At 32.9% G+C, this 18,814-nt stretch overlaps 3 protein-coding genes across 6 annotated transcripts; all 3 read right to left on the bottom strand.

Annotated features, from left to right (window-relative positions):
• Positions 1–64: 64 nt before the first annotated feature.
• LOC108333123 (uncharacterized) lies at positions 65–3,809 on the bottom strand. Of its 2 annotated transcripts, XM_017568463.2 has the most exons (4): positions 3,724–3,809; positions 3,065–3,641; positions 1,903–2,070; positions 65–1,796 (listed from the first exon to the last, which is right to left on the bottom strand). In XM_017568463.2, exons 2-4 carry the CDS (start codon positions 3,617–3,619, stop codon positions 219–221), a joined length of 2,301 nt encoding a protein of 766 aa, XP_017423952.1. In that variant the 5' UTR covers positions 3,620–3,641; positions 3,724–3,809; the 3' UTR covers positions 65–218. The 2 variants fall into 2 exon arrangements, with proteins under 2 accessions (XP_017423952.1, XP_052726767.1); XM_052870807.1 differs by having other exon boundaries at positions 1,903–2,028; positions 3,065–3,806.
• Positions 3,810–9,204: 5,395 nt separating this feature from the next.
• LOC108332471 (sec14 cytosolic factor) lies at positions 9,205–13,203 on the bottom strand. Of its 3 annotated transcripts, XM_052870977.1 has the most exons (8): positions 13,059–13,203; positions 12,328–12,382; positions 12,005–12,238; positions 11,314–11,486; positions 11,082–11,177; positions 10,386–10,642; positions 9,965–10,185; positions 9,283–9,737 (listed from the first exon to the last, which is right to left on the bottom strand). In XM_052870977.1, exons 3-8 carry the CDS (start codon positions 12,008–12,010, stop codon positions 9,411–9,413), a joined length of 1,080 nt encoding a protein of 359 aa, XP_052726937.1. In that variant the 5' UTR covers positions 12,011–12,238; positions 12,328–12,382; positions 13,059–13,203; the 3' UTR covers positions 9,283–9,410. The 3 variants fall into 3 exon arrangements, with proteins under 3 accessions (XP_017423237.1, XP_052726937.1, XP_017423236.1); XM_017567748.2 differs by having other exon boundaries at positions 9,205–9,737; positions 10,386–10,525; positions 12,005–12,382; XM_017567747.2 differs by having other exon boundaries at positions 12,005–12,382.
• Positions 13,204–14,202: 999 nt separating this feature from the next.
• LOC108332305 (ubiquitin-conjugating enzyme E2 7) lies at positions 14,203–18,435 on the bottom strand. The gene is made up of 6 exons (XM_017567491.2): positions 18,254–18,435; positions 18,033–18,135; positions 17,348–17,445; positions 17,181–17,281; positions 16,092–16,169; positions 14,203–14,491 (listed from the first exon to the last, which is right to left on the bottom strand). The coding sequence occupies exons 1-6, from the start codon at positions 18,294–18,296 to the stop codon at positions 14,414–14,416; spliced, it is 501 nt and encodes a 166-aa protein (XP_017422980.1). The 5' UTR covers positions 18,297–18,435; the 3' UTR covers positions 14,203–14,413.
• Positions 18,436–18,814: the final 379 nt, after the last annotated feature.

Here is an 18,814-nt window from a genome sequence, read left to right as displayed (position 1 = left end):
GAATATTAAAAATTTCTTACTAGTAAAACGGAATGGAACAAAATTCACAACCACACTGCAATGCTTATGAAAGAAGATATATGATTGTTTTCATTACTTATTGATAGCACTCATAGCGTTTCTTACAATTCACATTTACTTTATTTTTCTCTTCCGTTTCCTTTGCGCCTGATGAATGTTTGGCCTAAGAAGAACAAAATAAAAACACCACTGATTTCTCATTGTACAATTTCAATAATTGCTTCTTCGATTTCTATTGTTCCTCGTATGCATGAAAACAAACACAACCCTAAAGCACTCAAACTCAGAACAACTTGGCTCTTCACTTCACTTTCATCACCATCTAACTTATCAACAACACTTCTACACTGTTCCAGAAAACATCCAATTCTTTCTTCTATTCCATCTTCTCCTAAACCTAAAACCATGCACCTTGACTTTCCTGATTCAACATCACAAGCCTTTTCATTCTTCTCATCACCTTTCATTCTACAAATCTCTTCAAGATTTTTTATGGATGAGCCAATAAGCTCCCTCACATGTTCGACTTTAGCGTTTAGCATCTTCACACCCTCTTTCTCGTAAGCCCCACATCGTTGGAATTCTTGGTGGAGGAACTTCAAACCACGTTCTCCAAACCACAAGAGCTCCACCATTCTTGACAGTGACCCCAAAACCTTATTATAACAAACACTATTAAACGGTACAAACCAAAAATTAGGTTCCACTTCTGCTTCTACAACAAATTTCTTAAGCTCGTTAACTTGCATTTTCAACCTCCTTAGCTTTTCTTCCAAATCACTTTCACCTGTAAATGGACTCAACAACCCAATGGACTCACCAAGTGTAGCCAAGCATTGAGAAAGCTCCATTTTCGCACACGTGGAAGCTCTTTTAGGCCCCAAAATAAGATCCACAAAAATAGAACACGAGAGCCCAATAAAGGTTTCAACGATTCTGGCGATAGCAAACTCACTGGATGGGCCATAGTTTTTCCTACCAAGAATTAGAACCGCCCCGATAACTGCGGAAATGGATCCAACAGGCCCATACATTTGGCTTCGTTGAAGGAAACTAGTGAAAATGAACCAAGGAAGGAGAGACAAGAATCTTAAGGGCAAGAATCTCTCAAACACGAAGCTGCCCAAAACGCCGTATACAGTTCCCAATACGGTCCCTTGGGCTTTAACATTTGCTGCCCTAAATGTAGCTTCCCTCCCCGAGACATAGCTCACGGCTACTGGGAGCCCAGCCCAGAGCCCGTTTTCCTTGCTATATACTAAGCCCATGAAAACTGTGAGGCCCAAAGATAGAGAGAATTTAATTGCTGGAATAAAATTTGTATTTCTCAATTTTGCTATCGAATCAGCCCACTTTTGTTTACCCCAGTGAGAATTTTCATTTTTGTTATTGTCTTGAGCAGAAGTTGGAGCTAGGGTGAATGGTTTTTTGTGGAGGAGTTGGGTGCAAAATAATAAGAAGAATATGGGTAACTCTTGGTGAGTAGTTGGAATGGTTTGAAGGGATTGGAGAAAAAGTGTTAGGTCTTTTGCATTGGATTCTGGAACAGTTAAGCCCTGTTTAGGTTGTTTTATGGTTAGGCTAATATGTTCCTCAAGGTTATTGAGACCATGTTTAAGGTTTTGGTTGAGAATGTTGATTGTGAATGAATTGGTGCAAGTGAAAGCCAACTCCATCCCTCTGAGATTGTTATCTATCTCTTGAAGTCTCTCTATTTGGCTCAAGCAATGTGATCTGAAAATTTTAAATGGAATTATCTCCCACTGCACGCCCTCCTGTACAAACAAAAAGCCATGATTACTATAATTATAAACAAGTTGTGGCTAATTAATTTCAGTTTAGCAATTAATAAAATAACCTGAAATGAGTTTTCGCGCTTACTTGGTAGAGTGTGATGAGAGAAAGGAGCTTGGTTCGGTTGGTTACCAGACATTTGGCTTGAGAGATGAATCCAATTGCATTAGCTTTGTCCTCCTCACTTATTACTTTTATGAGAAGCTTCAATCTCTTCAACATGTTTTTTGTTAATAGCTTGTAGATTTCATTCATCTGTGCTAATTACCGAACAAAATTTAGATTGTAGATTGTTAAACACGTTATTTATACCTCAACTTACTTTGCTTATTGCTTTAAAATAAAATTGCTACTCTTATAATTTATTATACATCTTAAATTCACTCTTCAGCTTAGTATATTGTTGCTAAAAGAGATGTTTCTATTTTAATGAATATTTCCTTTATATTCCAAGCGATGTTTCGATCATAAGGAACTTGTAAGGTTTTTATATTCAAATAGACTTGAATTTCCATATGAATATGAATATTTTGTGTTGTTTCATAAAAAAAAATTAGTGTGATGGGTAACTTTTACATCTATTTTTACACTCACTTAATTATCCTTATTATTTAATAATGTTTCCCATCGTTTAAGTATATATATATATATATATATATATATATATATATATATATATATATATATATATATATATATATATATATATATATATATATTAAAACAATAAACCTGCCAACATATATTTTTTTAATTCATAATTAAAGAAAAAAGAAATAACAAATACTGTCTACAACTATATTTGTGTGTAAAAACAAATAGACTTAAGAAAAATAATAATAACAAAGTATTAAATGAATGTAAAAAATCTGTATAGATCAAAATATTATTATTTTTGAAATTAAGTTTTATCTAGTTGTTTGACAACAGAAATAAATATTAAATTAATGAAAAATATTTGTGTGTGTAAAATATTATGACTTTTAAAACTAAAATTTAATTTAATTGTTTGGCTGGAAAAACAAATTAGTTAATAAAAAGAAAAATAATATATAAACATATATGTATTTTTTTATTAGATTATTATTTATTTGTTATTATGATCACTTCCTGATTTATTATTTATTTTGTTATTATTTTAATGTATTTTATCTAAAAAATATTGTAAAAGAAATCTGAGTCAATAAAAAATTCTGTCTTTTTTTCTAACGGAAAATGTAATATGGAAGATGATGAAGGATTTGGTTACCTGGGAGCATGCAAAACGCGGGTATGGAAGAAGCAAGGCCAGAACGCAAGCAAGAGCACCTAAGGCGGTGCTAGCTGCCAAGCGTAAAGGGTGCATGAAAGGATCAGTGTGAACACCATTATCGTACGCCACCACGTACACCAGCACTATCTGTCCCAACGCTAAGCGTTTATCTAACAAATGCGCCGCCGAGTGAGGCCAAGGCAGGACGACTACAAATGCGGCCACCGCCACCGCCACGGCGGTCCCCACCTTGGATAGGCGGCCTGGTCCGAGAAGCCACAGGGTGAAGATGGCGGGGCCTATGGTGTGAAGGGTGGCGTAGAGTGCGAGGCAGCATCCGCGCAAGGCGTCTCCGAAAGTGGCGTGGTTGGCGATGAGGAGAATGGCTGTGACGTATGAGAATGCAGGGAAGGATATGAGGGTGGTGATGGAGGGTGGTGCGTAGAGGCTCACACATCGCACTATGGTGCATGCTAGGGCTGTTCGGAACGCTGATGAGAGCCCTTCTCGCCACAACCCTCGCATTGTTTCCATTGCCAACACTTTCTTCATTTCTCCTTCTTCTTACTTCATCCTGCACCATCCATGGCTTCGCCTTTTATAAAAGAACAAGTACCACAAAGCATGAAGACTACAAATATTTTATTTCCACTGACCTGGACGATAATGCAATAGAATTGTCTCCTTCTCTCTTCATTATAGAAAAATTATTATTCAGAAAAAGTGCTTTTAAAGGCCTCCTTCTCTTCTTCTCATGTGATGCATGTATAATTGTTTAAAACTAAAGGGGTTGGATAAAAATATAAGAGAGTTATCAAATTTGATTCCGACAACTGAGCATGCATGCATGAACCAAATTGTGCTAATTTTCTTATTCAAAATGGAGAAAGGTTTCACTTTTAATACAAAGTAATGTTTAGCTTCTATATATGTAGAAATTGTTCCAATAATTATCTCATTAAAGCAATTACCTATGGACCATATTGTAGTAATTATTGTAATAATTATCTTAATAAAGTAATTACGTATGGAACATATTGTAGTAGTTAGTTTTCATATCCCTTTTACAGACAACAGGACAAAAGTCTGCTTAAGATTCCTAAGGTAATTTTTCTTATTTTCCACTCCTTTGTGATCCTAGAAAAAATGTGCATGATGTTCTTTTGTTTGCTAGTGGACATTTTAACATCAGAATATTCAATTAAAATTTTTGTATGGCACTATAATATGCTCTAGATCTTTATGATTTTGACTAAACTAGAACATTGAGAAATATTAGGTATTTTATAATATTCTTTAGATTTAGTTTTGTGAGATTGTAGAACGAGTATTGAGTTCATAAATTTAAGTTGGAAGTTAAACTAGTAAAATATGATGTGTTGAATTTGAGAAGGTTGTTTTAAGTATTTTAGTTGCTGAATTGATCTCTTATATATTTGAGGTGAACAAAATTCTTAGTCACGAAATAACAATAGTCTCAATTTCAATGACTATTTAGTAACTAAATTATCACTAACTATTTTGTGACTAAGATTTTCACTATTATATAATTTTAGTCGTTTTATAAAGTATATTAGATAATTGTTTAGTGATCGAAAAGTATGGTTGCAAAAATATATTTTTTTATCGTGTTAAATTACCATTTCTTTATAACTAAATATTATTTATTATGTTATTTCAAATTTAAATATCTATCATTTTAAAATTAATCCGATATAAAACACCTAACAACATCAAAACCATTTAATGATTTCTCCTAAACAAAAAACACACATCTCTACAAGCATTTAAGTTTATGAACAAAACTAAACAACATCATGTCAATCAACATGAAATTTAAATATATGTATGTGTACAAATCAAATGCCTTCACAAAGATACTCCTCAATCTCCTTGATAAGCACAAATCCCAATTATTCATCGTCTTTACATTCAACAGATAAATTTGTTAACTTAAATGATGTACTTTAAACAAAAACAAATACCTTCGGACGAGTGTTCAAATAAGGATAAGTTCTTTCCCTTTTCCTGTTTTTTAGATTACAATACTGATATGTAGATCAACCAATAGTATAGATACTATTTTAAAAATTCTATATATATTCCTTCTTTATTTAAGGATTATTAAATTAGGTGAGGTATGATAGCTAGAGAAGGTTCCACACCATGACCACTTTGGACAAATATTTTTTTTATCTGTACTTTGCACAAATATAATTTATACTCAAATTGAAATGTGAGCATGTGATCAGATTTTTATATGATATATACAGTCATTTTAACTTAACTGTGTAGATTCACAAAGGAGGGGGAAATTTAAAATAATACAAATACAACACCCATTTAAATAATGTATAAACTTTATCCTTATAAATTTTATTCATTATCTGCTGTACCTGAACCACCATTTTCCTTTGTCTTTTAAATTAAAGTTGAAGAAATCCACAAAGTTGTAATTTTTCATTCAGAGCTAGTAGGATTGCTCTAAAGTTCTTCACGCCTTTTATTCATTTTTATATATAACATAATATTTCAATATCATTGAACACGTGTTCATTATAAGGGTTTGAGTTTAACGCATCATAATGTAAAACTCAAAAATAGTTGGATTGTGTTGTGTTATCATTCTTTGTAAAAAGAAGTTATATTATTATTATTTAATAAGTTTAATTATACAAACTTGATAATATATTAAATGGCAATTTGACTATTGTTTTTGTTTGTCACCAAAAATTCAAAAAATATGAATATGTTTCTATTACACATAGTAATCTCACGTTAAAGTCCAACGCAGTTTAAATATTGATTTCTCTTTCTATTACCAATATGTCTTTTAAGGAAAAAAGGGAGAAAAGCTTAATTCATGTAATGTTTCGTTACTTTTATCTGTTTTACTAAATAAATAAATTTAAATTGCTTTTTAGGGTGTAAAAGAATGAACTTTCTGATTAGTGATATACATAAAAAGTTGTGTGTGTTGTTAGTGTCATTGGGTTCTACGCTACCGAAACTCAGAAGCTAGCATAAGGAATCAACCATGTAAAAGTGGGATTTTCGTAGATCTCCACTTAATGTTCATTATTTACGTTCTCGAACGTTTCCTTTTAGGACAATGAAGGGTCATTTAATTATCAGATCATCAAATAAATAGTCCTACGACTTCCTCCTTAATGTTTACTATTATATTAGTCATTTCTCCCACGATAAAAGTGAAAACCAAATGTGCTTTTGCTAGCTGTAGTTCCAGTCTCAACTTATAAGACTTTCATATTATGTTTCAAGTGCTGATTTATCTGTTTTAAAGATTCACAGAAATTAGAAACATTGGAATTCGACAAAACTTGTAAATTTCTACACCTTATAAAGGTGATATATATGATCAATAGTTGGATAAACATCATCCACATATATATTTTCAACTGTGCATGGTAACGAATTGTCTAGTGAGTTTTGATTAAATGAATAATATTAATGAGTGGAATATATCCATAACTGCAAGAATGATACAATAAGTAGAGATTGTCCCTTAAAATAAAGTGGAAGAGAATGCACGTTTTTCATCCTTCGATCCCAGAGATAAAGAGTGATAATGAAATAAGAATGTCACTTTTTAATCATAGCACCACATTCAAATACTTTATTAAAATTCAAATTTAAAAACGGTAAAGACTTGAAATCCCTTACTTTAAAATTGTCTAATAGACCATATGAACTTCTTGCTCTTCTTGATCCATCTTTCAAGTTATGTTGTTCTCTCTCTTCTCATTGTCCTTGGCGTAGGAATCAGTATATTTCAAAGACATTCCGACATTCAAATCAATTATTTACTCAGTTATTCTGTATGTAATAAAGATGAGTAATCATAATTAAAATTATCTGACCTCCCTTTCAGAAATATATTTATAAATACTATAATGAACTTACCATTAGGTTTGACACATTTGTTACCAATAAATGACATTATTCTTATTAATTGTCAATCAATGACTATTATTCTCTTTAATTGTTCATTAATAATTATTATTGTTCAGATTAATTATCAATTAATGACCAATCCGGACTAGTTTGTCATTTTCTTGCAAGAGGGTCAACCTCTTGATCCTTGACTGACCAGTGGTCATAAAATACCCAAACTAAAAATTTCAATCTCTAAAAGCTAACTTATGGACTTGAAAAATTATCCTTAAATTTATAACTTTTCTACCAATTATTTTAGAAATTATATTTCGGTTCTTTAATAAAAACATATTCAGGTGGGATATAAAATGTCGAACCTTAGACTTAGTTTAATCGAAACCTATTTCTATATTTTATTTTTAAAAAATATTATTTTAATTTTTCCATTCTCATATTTTCTATCTAAAACTATTGTAAAATCAATGTGCTCTCCACCAACAAACAGCCATCACCATTTTTCTCACCCACAAATTGAATAAAAGATGTTAAAAATTACTTGTATTAGGAAGAAAAATATTATGAAATTGAAAATAAAATGCAAAACAAGAAAACAAACTTCTAGTCGCTTTTGAAATGGGAAGATAATGAAGGCTTGTAGAGATGACATGACGACACACGCACCATACTTTGTTGGGGTGGGATGACGCTGCAAAAACTTGTTGGGTCAATAAAGGTTTAGTTTCTTGAAAACTATGATATGCCATATATACGTGTTAGTGGAATCCTGTGTAAGAAAGTAGTGCACCTTTGCTATATATACGTTATAAAATACATACAAGTGTTCTTTCCTAATTCAGTGGTCTACGTAGTTCTTTTCAGAATTTTTAGTCCTAATTTAATTTATTTTGTTTGGCTTTTGAATTAGTTCCTGGTCTTCGGGCTTTGAACTGTTAAAAAATGAATGCTGTCTGCTACAGCTGCTGCTGGTTCCTGAGAATCTGAAATTAGATAAATAGTGAGATCAAGCAACAAAATGGGACTAAACTTTATATTTAATTATTTCATCTGCTGGGTGTTTGTGGAAACCAAATGATCTAGAGCTTTTCACATTTTCCACTTTTCTTTCTTATATAGCTTTACGCATGAAGAAACTGCTGTATGCTGAATATTGATTTTAAATTTGATAGTTGAGGTGGAGCTTAAAAACACTTGAAATAAAGCCTATTTGAGTAACATGGGGGTGGAAATGAAGCCCATTGTTCCAGCCAACACAAGTGGTGGATAAAATCTGTGCTCAGCATGTGGAAAATTTTACAAGTGTTTTCCATATTCTGTATCAGAAAAACCATTGATACTGATCTGATTATTTGTAACCTAAGAATGCCTTATATAGATTGCTAGGTACACTTATATTAGTGTAAATAAAAATGTAGCCAGGCTGATCTTTTAACAATCAATATGACTCAGCAAACCATGAAGAATGCTATATTTGTTACATATTTGTCATTTTACTAAATATAATAATAATAATAATAATTACTACGTCTATAGTATAAATCTCTCCTAATAATAACAATGATAATAAATACTTTGTCTTCATACATTTTAATAAAACATGTCGATTTTTTTTTCTAAAACAATTTATAAGTTTATATATTTTCCTAATCTACCCCTACTGAAAATATTGAATATTTATGTTTTGTATTAATGAATAGTGAAAAGAAAACCTACAAAAGTATAAATAATGAAAATTAATTTGATACACTAGTAATATTTTTAAAAATCCAACTAAGTTAATTGTTTTTATTATATGATTAAGTTAAGTGTACTATACTACAGAATAGAAAGAATATTATAAAAATAACCGCTATTGAATGTATAGTAAGGGGAGCACCATGGCCAACCCTATAAAAATTGAATGTACAATAACAACTTCACGAAACTAAACGGAGAGATTAAAGCTGTCTGTAAATAACTTAACCTAAATTCTTAGTCATAAACTCCTGGTAAATAACAAGTTGTTTACAAATTTGAATATAAACCTTACTGCAATACTCCAAAAAAAACTTGTTTTGATTACTTCTTCCATAAAGTGTACTTGAAGATGAAAAAACAGATCTATGAAAGGTCATAACCCCTTTTATAAGCCCAAATATAAATTACCTTAACATCTCAACCAAGATTTTCTAAACAGTATTTTAGAGTTAAGCAATGTACTAATCATATGCAATTTTCTGGAGTAAGGTGGAATGACGTGATTTTGTATGTTACACGACAATTAATAAAATCAAAAAGATAAACAATAGTGCAAGTGATAGTATGCTGCAGAATCTGCAATAGTATCCTGTTCCTGTGGATTTGGATTATGCCGCCCTATAGAAATATTTACTCTTCAAGGGATACAAACCACATTTGGCATGCCTTTAATTATCAGGGCAGGTGAAGATTACTGGGTTTCAAATACTACAGCACCAAGGGCTACAAAAGCCCAAAATATAAGAATACCTACGATAGCAGCTCTCAACAACTGATTATATTGACCATATAAGCCGCCTTCTAATTCATTGGAAGGATGCAACATTGGAGGATCCTCATTGTCACTGTCACTGGTGTTCTCCACCCTGTCTCTCCTGCTGCTCCCAACGGTATAGCATTTCACGCAAGTGCAGGAGCCTCCAAGATATGAAGGCAGTGTTGGCAGATATTCAGCAAGAACTTTCTGAAACATTTCCCCTTCTATTTTCATCTTGTTTCTAGTAGCAGGCTTCAAGTCCTGACTCAGATGCACAGATTAGTTTGTTTAGAAAATTGCATTTTATCTTATAGATCTACTGCTCCGGTTATTACTTACTATTATCTAGGTTGTTGTGTTCCAATCCAATGATAAATGAATTGCGTTTAATCAAACAATTTGTTTGATGCCCCGACATGTTTCCTAATCACCAATTCAATGCACTTTCCTAATCATTTTTGGCTGAATAAACTGAAAGGAGAACTTACTTGAATAAAAGACTGCGCAATAACATGAGCACTGGTTGGCAGTCGTATGACAAACATGCAACCAAGACGATTGGGAAAGTGGTCTAGCAAAAGGGAAGAACAAGATCTCGTCATTTGCATGGGAATTCTCACTGGAGATAAACCATCACAATCCACCAACACTGTAATTTGAGGGTTGTCTGCATCAACCAAGTGTAAGACTCCATATTCTACCTGTGATACTGAAATAACGATTATCAAATGTCAAAAAACTACAGAACACAAAAAGTAATACGTCAAGAAAACAAGACTGACTGATGCTCCGTAGAGAAAGGTAGTAAGAAGTGGAGAGCGAAGAAATAATAGTCTCGATTCACAAAAGCAAACATGTGAGGAAATTGACAAGAAAAATAAATACGACATTTAAGAAAGAATAACTTACTTACTGCCTGAGCAAATCGAGGTCTATCTTCCCATTCCAAAGTATTGCAGGCTGACCCTAGCCTTACAATTAGGCAAGGTCTGCGCTCCACGTCACACCCATGCCAAAAGACCAATTTTGTCCACATTTTCTGTTCTTCCCTGGAAAGAATTCTGTAAGTCTCTCGCCATCGTATGGTCTTCTTTATTGAGGTAAGAAAGCTAGAAAAATCATTATTAGAAGCTGCATAAAATCTCCTAAGCTCGTCATCATCGATTCTGCATAAACACCCACTAAATCATGGTCTGTTGTAACAGGAGAACAAACAAATATGGTAGTGGATATGTTATTGCTATCTGAATCGGAAGTACCTGACCCTGATTTTTGTACCAGCTTAGCGTTTGAAAAATATTTTAATATAAAACGAGTTCAAAATTCAGTAGGTGATGTGATCAATTCAAATTTTACTCAAAATCTCAGCAAATCCAACTCCAAGAGATAGACAATTGTGAATAAATTATTAAAGTTGCGCTTCTCATTCTGTTAATAGAAAAAAGTTGTATGTCTACGACATTAATATAAATCACGGAATCATAACATGTAGCGTTGTTTGAAACAAAATATTTGGCGGCATCACACAATGATATTCTTCTAGAATGGCACAATTACATCATGCTTAGGATTCTACATCGTGAATGCATAGGAACCATAAAATACCTTTCAGGTAAACTAAGTCCTTGATTTTCAAGCTCTTGATTGAGTTGAGTCAACCACTTCTCAGATTCTAAATTATTATGATTTGTCAAACACTGGCTGTAAAATGTAAGAAAGTGAAGAAGCTTAAATGTAGAGAAAAATTATCAAGATAGTAAAAACCCCACAATTAATCTCAAGTTTCTCCTGAAGGATAATCTAGTAACACAACATTCAGAAGATGGTTTTCATATACCTTATATTCAAATCAACTTGTAAAGGTGATAACTCAGAGTATACCGCTGCTTCTTCTGAACTACAATCTGACTTTCTATCACTACATTTTGATTTCATAGAAAACAACGTTGCAATGGACTGATCAGAAAACAATGTTGCAATTGAAAGGGCTAGCAACGGTCTTGATAGGACCTGACAGAAGAGAGATTTATTAGCTATCTGCTTTAATGATTATAGCTAAACTTGGTACATTTAGAAAATATACAGGACATGGCACAAACATTAACGGGAGAAGTTTTCAATCAATTTGATCTTCAACCAAGATAAATAAAAGGGAGCACGGAGTATAGTAGTATTTTCATCAATATTATTCAAACATCAATATCTTCATTCGCTTCTTCATTAAATACGTAAACTGGAAAGACATATTGGCCTTTTCCTTTTCACTCTCACCAATTTCTAAGATATCACAAAGATTTTCCCAACTAAAAACATTTTTCAGGTCAGTATGGTACATGCATCCTGAGATATTGCGGAGAAAATTTGGTATACTCGCTTAGATCGATATGAAATAAACGTTCCTAAATTTTGTAATGGTGATACCTAACCGAGTGTAATTGAAAGTGACTTTTAAGAAATATTGTGCCGTGTCCAATAAAATGTTATTCAGATATACTTTGATAAAAAGTTCACAAATTTATATAACGAACCTGCATGTTGTCAACCAAACCCTTGAAGGGTGCCCACCTCTGAATCCATTTAAAAGGTGAATAACAAAGGATTTGTAGAGCCTGAAGGCCTCGCCATACGCATGGACATCTGCTCTTGGAGAACCTCCTTATGATCTCTAAAGCAGCAACTTTAAGTAAGAAAATTGTGATACGACCCACAACACTTCTTCCAAAGCGGCCACGGAGCAGCAAAGTGAGATATTCATTGTTTCTCTTGACAAAAATTTTAGGATGAAATTCAATTAGCAGATTTCTGTATGCTCTATTTTCAGTCATGACACTGCCAGGTCTATGGATCTTACTCTGTCAGAATAATCCACCGGGTCTCCTATGTAAACTGATGGCAGCCAAGTTTATCTGGTACAAGAAATGAATTGTTTAACATAAAAGAATCAGTATGAAATGAAAACGTTTTCTGTATGTATCATGGATTAGTCTAATAAAAAAAATCGAAGCCCACATTGGCTGTGGAAGTAACTAAATAACAACTTCAACAATAATAACCACTAGTAAGCGATTAAAACAATTTCAAGACAGCAAATATTTAAACACCAAATACTTGGTGTTTATATTAACTTATTACGACTTATTTTAGTGTTCATAGTAGCTTGTAATCAATATCTAGAGGAGAGGGGTTCTCCTAAGTGAACAATTAATTCCTAAAATCTAAGCAAATCCAGCACATGAAAAGAGTATGCAAGCAGAAATGTTTTACTTCTATTTAGTTCGAATACAGTATGTACAACAAGTACACCGTCTTCCGGAGAGTTAATACAGTGATCAAAAGAGATAATACTGTCACCATCAACTTCTTCCTATGTATACTATGTCAAGAGTCAAGAGTAAGATAACAATGATGCCAATATCTTATGCAACTCAAACAATATCGGGAATAAAGAGCAATTGAAACATATTCAATTCAGTATTTTCCCCAAACAATTATCAAACTCTACAAGGACAAAGTGCACTAAATTTATACAAATAAATTGAAGCGGTAACATAATATTTAAAGAAATAAGTAGGAAAACTTGACCTGAGATAGAATTGCAGGTTGAGAGCATCCATGGTTCTCGACCAGTCTTCCTTGGTCACCGAAAGTCAATGAAGCCAGAGAGAATGGAGGTTTAGAAATGAAGGACCTTTCTAATTTTTTTTTTCCATTTGGCAATTGGGACTTTTTAGGGGCTTGACATGGGGCATTGGGCCTCATTGCCACTTAATAATTAGCTGTTACTTCTTCCAGCCCATCAAATTTCTTCCTGCACCTTATTATTCTGGATTTTATTTTTCAAAACACATTAAATCATTTTCGGACAGATTTTTTCTGAAGACACTTACACATTTTTCCAAAAAATACTCTCCCACTCTTATTCCAGAAAAGAATTTCCAAAAGTTTTGAAGGAGTGCAGGAAGAAAATTGATAGGATGCGCACACCCTTCATAATTTCTTCTTGGATCTTAATGGAATGTTAGAAGACTTTAAGGCTACTTTTTCCTGCTTTTCTATAATTTCTTCCTTTGGTTTCATTCACTTTAAAATTCCAATTTCATAGGAAGTTATACAATTTTGAGTAAATGAAATAAAAAATAAATTTATAGATAGAATAAAGTAGGGAGATAGACAATTCCGACTAAAAAACAAAATAAAATTTATAATGAACTTCAAGAAAAAAAAGTAATGTATTTTCAACATTTTCTAACTGTCAAAATAAATAAGTCCGAAATTCTTTAAAGTAGCAACAAGTGATGAATGGTGCGAGAATTTGTCTTCTAATTTTTACCTTTTCTTTATAAGGTCATTTAAAGTGATTACATGAATAACATATTTTCATCTCGTACAAGATAATATAATTATTATAAGGAATTAATTATTAAATATACATGTTTGAGTTTGTACAAAATAGTGTTAAAATATGGGCATCGTATTTCATGGAGAATAAAAAGTATTTGACATTAAAAGTTTTAAAACGTCCAGCAGATAAAATGGGTATCTTCATTATGTATTTATGTGTTCGAAATTATAGGTTTATCGAGATGAACTTAAAAATGATTCTGATGATTTTTGTGCAATTTTTATGGAACAATTATCATAGTTATAATAAAAAGGTAAGAAGAATATAACAGAAAGCAAAGACAAAAGTCAGAATATAGGAGCAGGTACATCAACACTCAGAAAATTAAGCAGAAGGCAAAACTTGGCACCTAATGATAATTTGAACAATAAGGTCATGCAAATGAACAAACTAAATTTCTCATAAAACTAGTGACAAAGCACTTAGAATACAGTTTGTTTTTCCAAGACATGGCAGTCTCTACTGGGACCAACAGTAACATGTGAACCACTGCATACATTAGTTCACAGAAGCAGAATGAGAATTCAGCTGTAAATCACAACATTTCTTGTGACTTCCGCACGCAACGGCTAACTTTTTTCTTGAATTCATCTCTCCTGTCTCTCCACTCTTTCTGCAACATAACATCATCACATCATCTTTAATTAATCAGTAAAACATCTTAGGAATGCAATATGTATTTCTAATGCCAAATTCTCAATTCAAAGTACTCAAACAAATGATACTAAAATGGATTTATCAAGGGAAGAATTGACCAGAAAAATAAATACAAAAGAGACCAGAGTTCAATCCACACAAAAGATTGATACTATTTTCAATCCAAAACCTTAAGATTAGAGGTTTACGGATCTTATATGTTTCTCACTTTCTCACAAGACAATGGATTTTGAGTTTTCTACTTTCAACTTTCTTATTTTTATCTTATTTCTATCTAATCCAATGTAAAACTTAGACTTACACTTGGATTTTCTACAGATACCACATAATTAATTGGAAAATTAATATTACAAAATATAACTCATAACTCAGCACATGTTAGTGAAAGGAATATCCAACTAACAGAAGAAATAAGAACTCATCCTCAATGTAGAAAAACAGGACAGTATCCACACATACACAACAACTTACTAAAGCCAACCCTCACACTTTACAACCCAGCAACATCAGACATTGATAATTCTAAATGCTTTTATTGAGTCAAACGGGACACATCAAGAAAGTCAACCAGGTACTAGTTTTCGTGTCAGACATAATGTCATGAGGCAGTATGGCACAGGGTAAATTAGTGCCAAAGGTCAAGAAGACAAGGGCAGCCCTAGTGAGTGTTCCCCACCCCCTCCAGCTATGCAAAAATTAGTATCATGCCTAGTTATGGTACTTCTGCAGACATTGTTAATTTATACTAAGCAACATGTTCCTGCAAAACATACTTTTACTAGTACAACACGTATCTCAAACATAGCTACTAAACTGTACAAGATGTTGGATTAATTATTTTGTATATTTAAATATTCTTCCAGGAATTTCTTCATAATATCCGTAAATGTGAGGTAGGAAGGGTGGAGCTATACGGTGCAGGTTTCAATACTTTCTTGTGGGGCTGGTCCAGATTCACCTTTAAAGTTGATGGACCCATAGGGTATTGAATGTATCTTGAAAGATGGGACAGGGTTAAGTTGAGAAAAAACCTACCAATACTAGCTACATTGCCAAGCCTGGTGAAATAATACTAAAAGAAGCACTCTTGTGCTTCTTTTGTTTGTTTCTGTGCTTCATAACTCTAATTAAAAAAGTTCCAGGTTTTGCTTAAATCAGCAATTTGAGTACGACTACTTCCATCATAACCCAAGTCCGAATTAAACCATCCCATTTAAATTATTTTTCCACCGTATTTAATCACTCGTGAAATCCATCCATACTAAATATTGAAATTATCTCACTTTGTCATCTATCGCTAATAGGAGAAGAATTACATTATCTACAGTCCCCCATCTCACCATTCATACAAACTAGCTATCTGCTCAAGTACCACGGCCATAAGTCAGAATTTCTCCACCACACATTAAATACATAACCTTGAGAAAATAACCGCTGAAATAGTTAAAATAATTGTAAGTTTACCTTTTCTTCTCTAGGATGCAAATAAGTGCCAAAGTATGACAGAGGGAAACAATGCAGATATAAAATAAAATAAAAAAGAAGCTAAAACTTACCGCGGCTTCAACATTTGCAGGAGATTCATCATTAGGACTAGAAAGCATCGATATGATACTTAATACTATACTTTCTACCTGCGAGTTGGAATACGTAATATTAATTCATAAGCACGTTTCAATGATATTTACAAGTACTATGTCAAACCACCAGTGCTAGACCAGAAGTGGCATACATTTAGCAAGAAGCAAGAAAAACCAGCAAAATTATCAAGAAAACCTTGAAATTTTCAACACACCAAATTAGTAGTAGACTAATAGTTTCCTTCTCATTCAAAGTGCACGGAATGGAGAGCTCTATCCTATGATTACTATGTGAACTACCATTGATGCAATGCTGACAGTACAAGACAGTATCACAACAAGAGGATCTAATTATGCATATAAAGAGAACAGAGGAACCGCCAGAAGATGAAGCCTAGTATATATAACTGAGACAGATAGTTTCTGCCACATACGAATGCATTATATCAGTGTTTTGGGGCGTTTAGAATGCTGTTCCCGTAAATTTTAATGTCAAGTTCAACAAAGCTACAGTATGGCATCACAGTAGATATAGATCACACAGCAGGTAGATACGCAGCTAAACATGCTATATATCTTGCCAAAGGCTCACACAGAAGCAACTAACGTTAAACTACACTAATCTACAACATTAAGGACACTGAATTGCACTTATTAATATACATAGATACATACATATATATATATATATATATATATATATATATATATATATATATATATATATATAAGTCTATATCCACTCATGAAATGAAAAGATTGAAAATCTATCTTCTTCTATTTGTTAAGTATGTCTTGCAGCTAAAAATTTGATGGAATGACTTCAGATTAAGCACATCATGCATATAGCCAAACTGCAGGGGGAATATTATACAACAAGTGCATCATATGATTATCAAACAAAAGCATGAGGAAGGGATACTAAACAACAATAATCTCACATTTCTAGCACTAAATCAATTTACCCAGCAACTCAAAGCAGAGTCACCAGTTGAGTATAAGGCATAGTTCTCATTATTAAAATTAATTAATTAATTAAATTTATTGCTTTTTATTTGTACATACTGTATGAACAGGTGTCCAGCGCTCACTTGCAAGCTCGTAACCATTCGGATCGTCACCAGGAGGGTGAAGAATTGATATGCAAACTCGCCCATCAGGATAAACTGCAATTTGAACATCTTTATATTTCATGCATTAAAGAAAGCAAGATAAAAATGAGTCAAACTAACCATTGGGATGCCATATCTCAGAGGTAAATTTCACTGATGGCGGACTATTTGGGTAGTTGGGTGGAAAGCTCATAATGGCATTAAAAAATCCCCCCTCACTACACAAAAATTAAAAAAAAAATTGACAAAACAAGGAAACAAAGTAGTCAGTAAAACAAAGAACTCGAGTGCTATAAAAGACCATAGAAACAAAATGAAATAATAACTAGAGAAGACAATCCAATAAGGGAAAGTAAAGTATTGACTTAAATCATTTCTTAAAACAAGTACAATCAAATGAACCCAGCCAAGAACAAACCAAATCAGGAAAGTGTCGTCGTTTGCAGAAACCGCAACAAATATAAATAGAAATACATATTATTTTCATCAAGCCTACGAATATCAACAATAATCTCGAGAATTAAAAAAAGTAACAAGAAGGGTCCATGCAAGAACCGCCTGAATGGATTGGATTCGACACGAATAGGACAGAAAAAGAAAACTTCTAGAAAATTCTGAAGAACACCTCCCCCCAAATAAGCAATTAAAGAGGCCATCTTTAGGGGGAAACCCAAAACCCCAGAAAGCAAAAAGCAAAGAAATCATCACTGCACAAGCAAAGGGAATCTAAAATCCATAAAAAACAACTGAAAATCGCAAAAATTAGTGTGAAAGAAAAGGTTATTATTTACTAAACAGAGCTTACTAGAGAGTGTCAGGAGGCCCAATTACAGTGACGCTCCATTCAAAAATGTTGGTTTCGTCGACCAAACCGGCGGAAAATCCATCAACGGGGTTCTTGCAGAGATCTGCAAGCAAAAGAGAGAACGATCAGAAGACAGCGGAGAATCCACGCAAGAAAATCAAACAGGCACCAGAGGAAGGAAGAAGAAGGGATTGGGTGAGGGAGGAGGCAGCGAAAGACACCTTTGAGCTGCTTCTGAAGGAGGAGGCTTGCTTGGGACGCCATCAACGAAAGGGAGGTGAGAGAGCGTTGAAGGGATGGGTTGCGTTGTGAGATTGAGAAGAAAAAAAAACAAGACAGAGAAGAGAGAACTTCAAAAGATGAAAGATAGTTGAATTGTATTTATAGTATGGGATTTCTGTAACGTAGATATGATAGATGGAAACCTTATTATATATATATATATACATATATATATATATATATATATATATATATATATATATATATATATATGTAGTGAGAGAAAGACAATAATTATATAACAAAAAAATAAAGAGACAAAAGAAAAGAAAATGATTCCAATTTTTAATTCATACATCCATTGAGGTTGTTTAGACTTCCCTCTTTTAAAATTATAATTAGTTTAATCTTGTAAAAAAAATTACAATAAATAAGAAAAAGTGTTTATTACACCCCACCAATATATTATTTCCAATTTTTTAAAAAAAATCGATAATGTTATTTCCAAATTCAACCATTGTAAAAGGTATAATGGGAGAATGTCATCTTCAAGTTTTCTC

Source organism: Vigna angularis, chromosome 11 (genome assembly GCF_016808095.1).
Source record: "Vigna angularis cultivar LongXiaoDou No.4 chromosome 11, ASM1680809v1, whole genome shotgun sequence".
Taxonomy (NCBI): Eukaryota; Viridiplantae; Streptophyta; class Magnoliopsida; order Fabales; family Fabaceae; genus Vigna; species Vigna angularis.
This window is presented reverse-complemented; position numbering and strand designations above follow the sequence as displayed.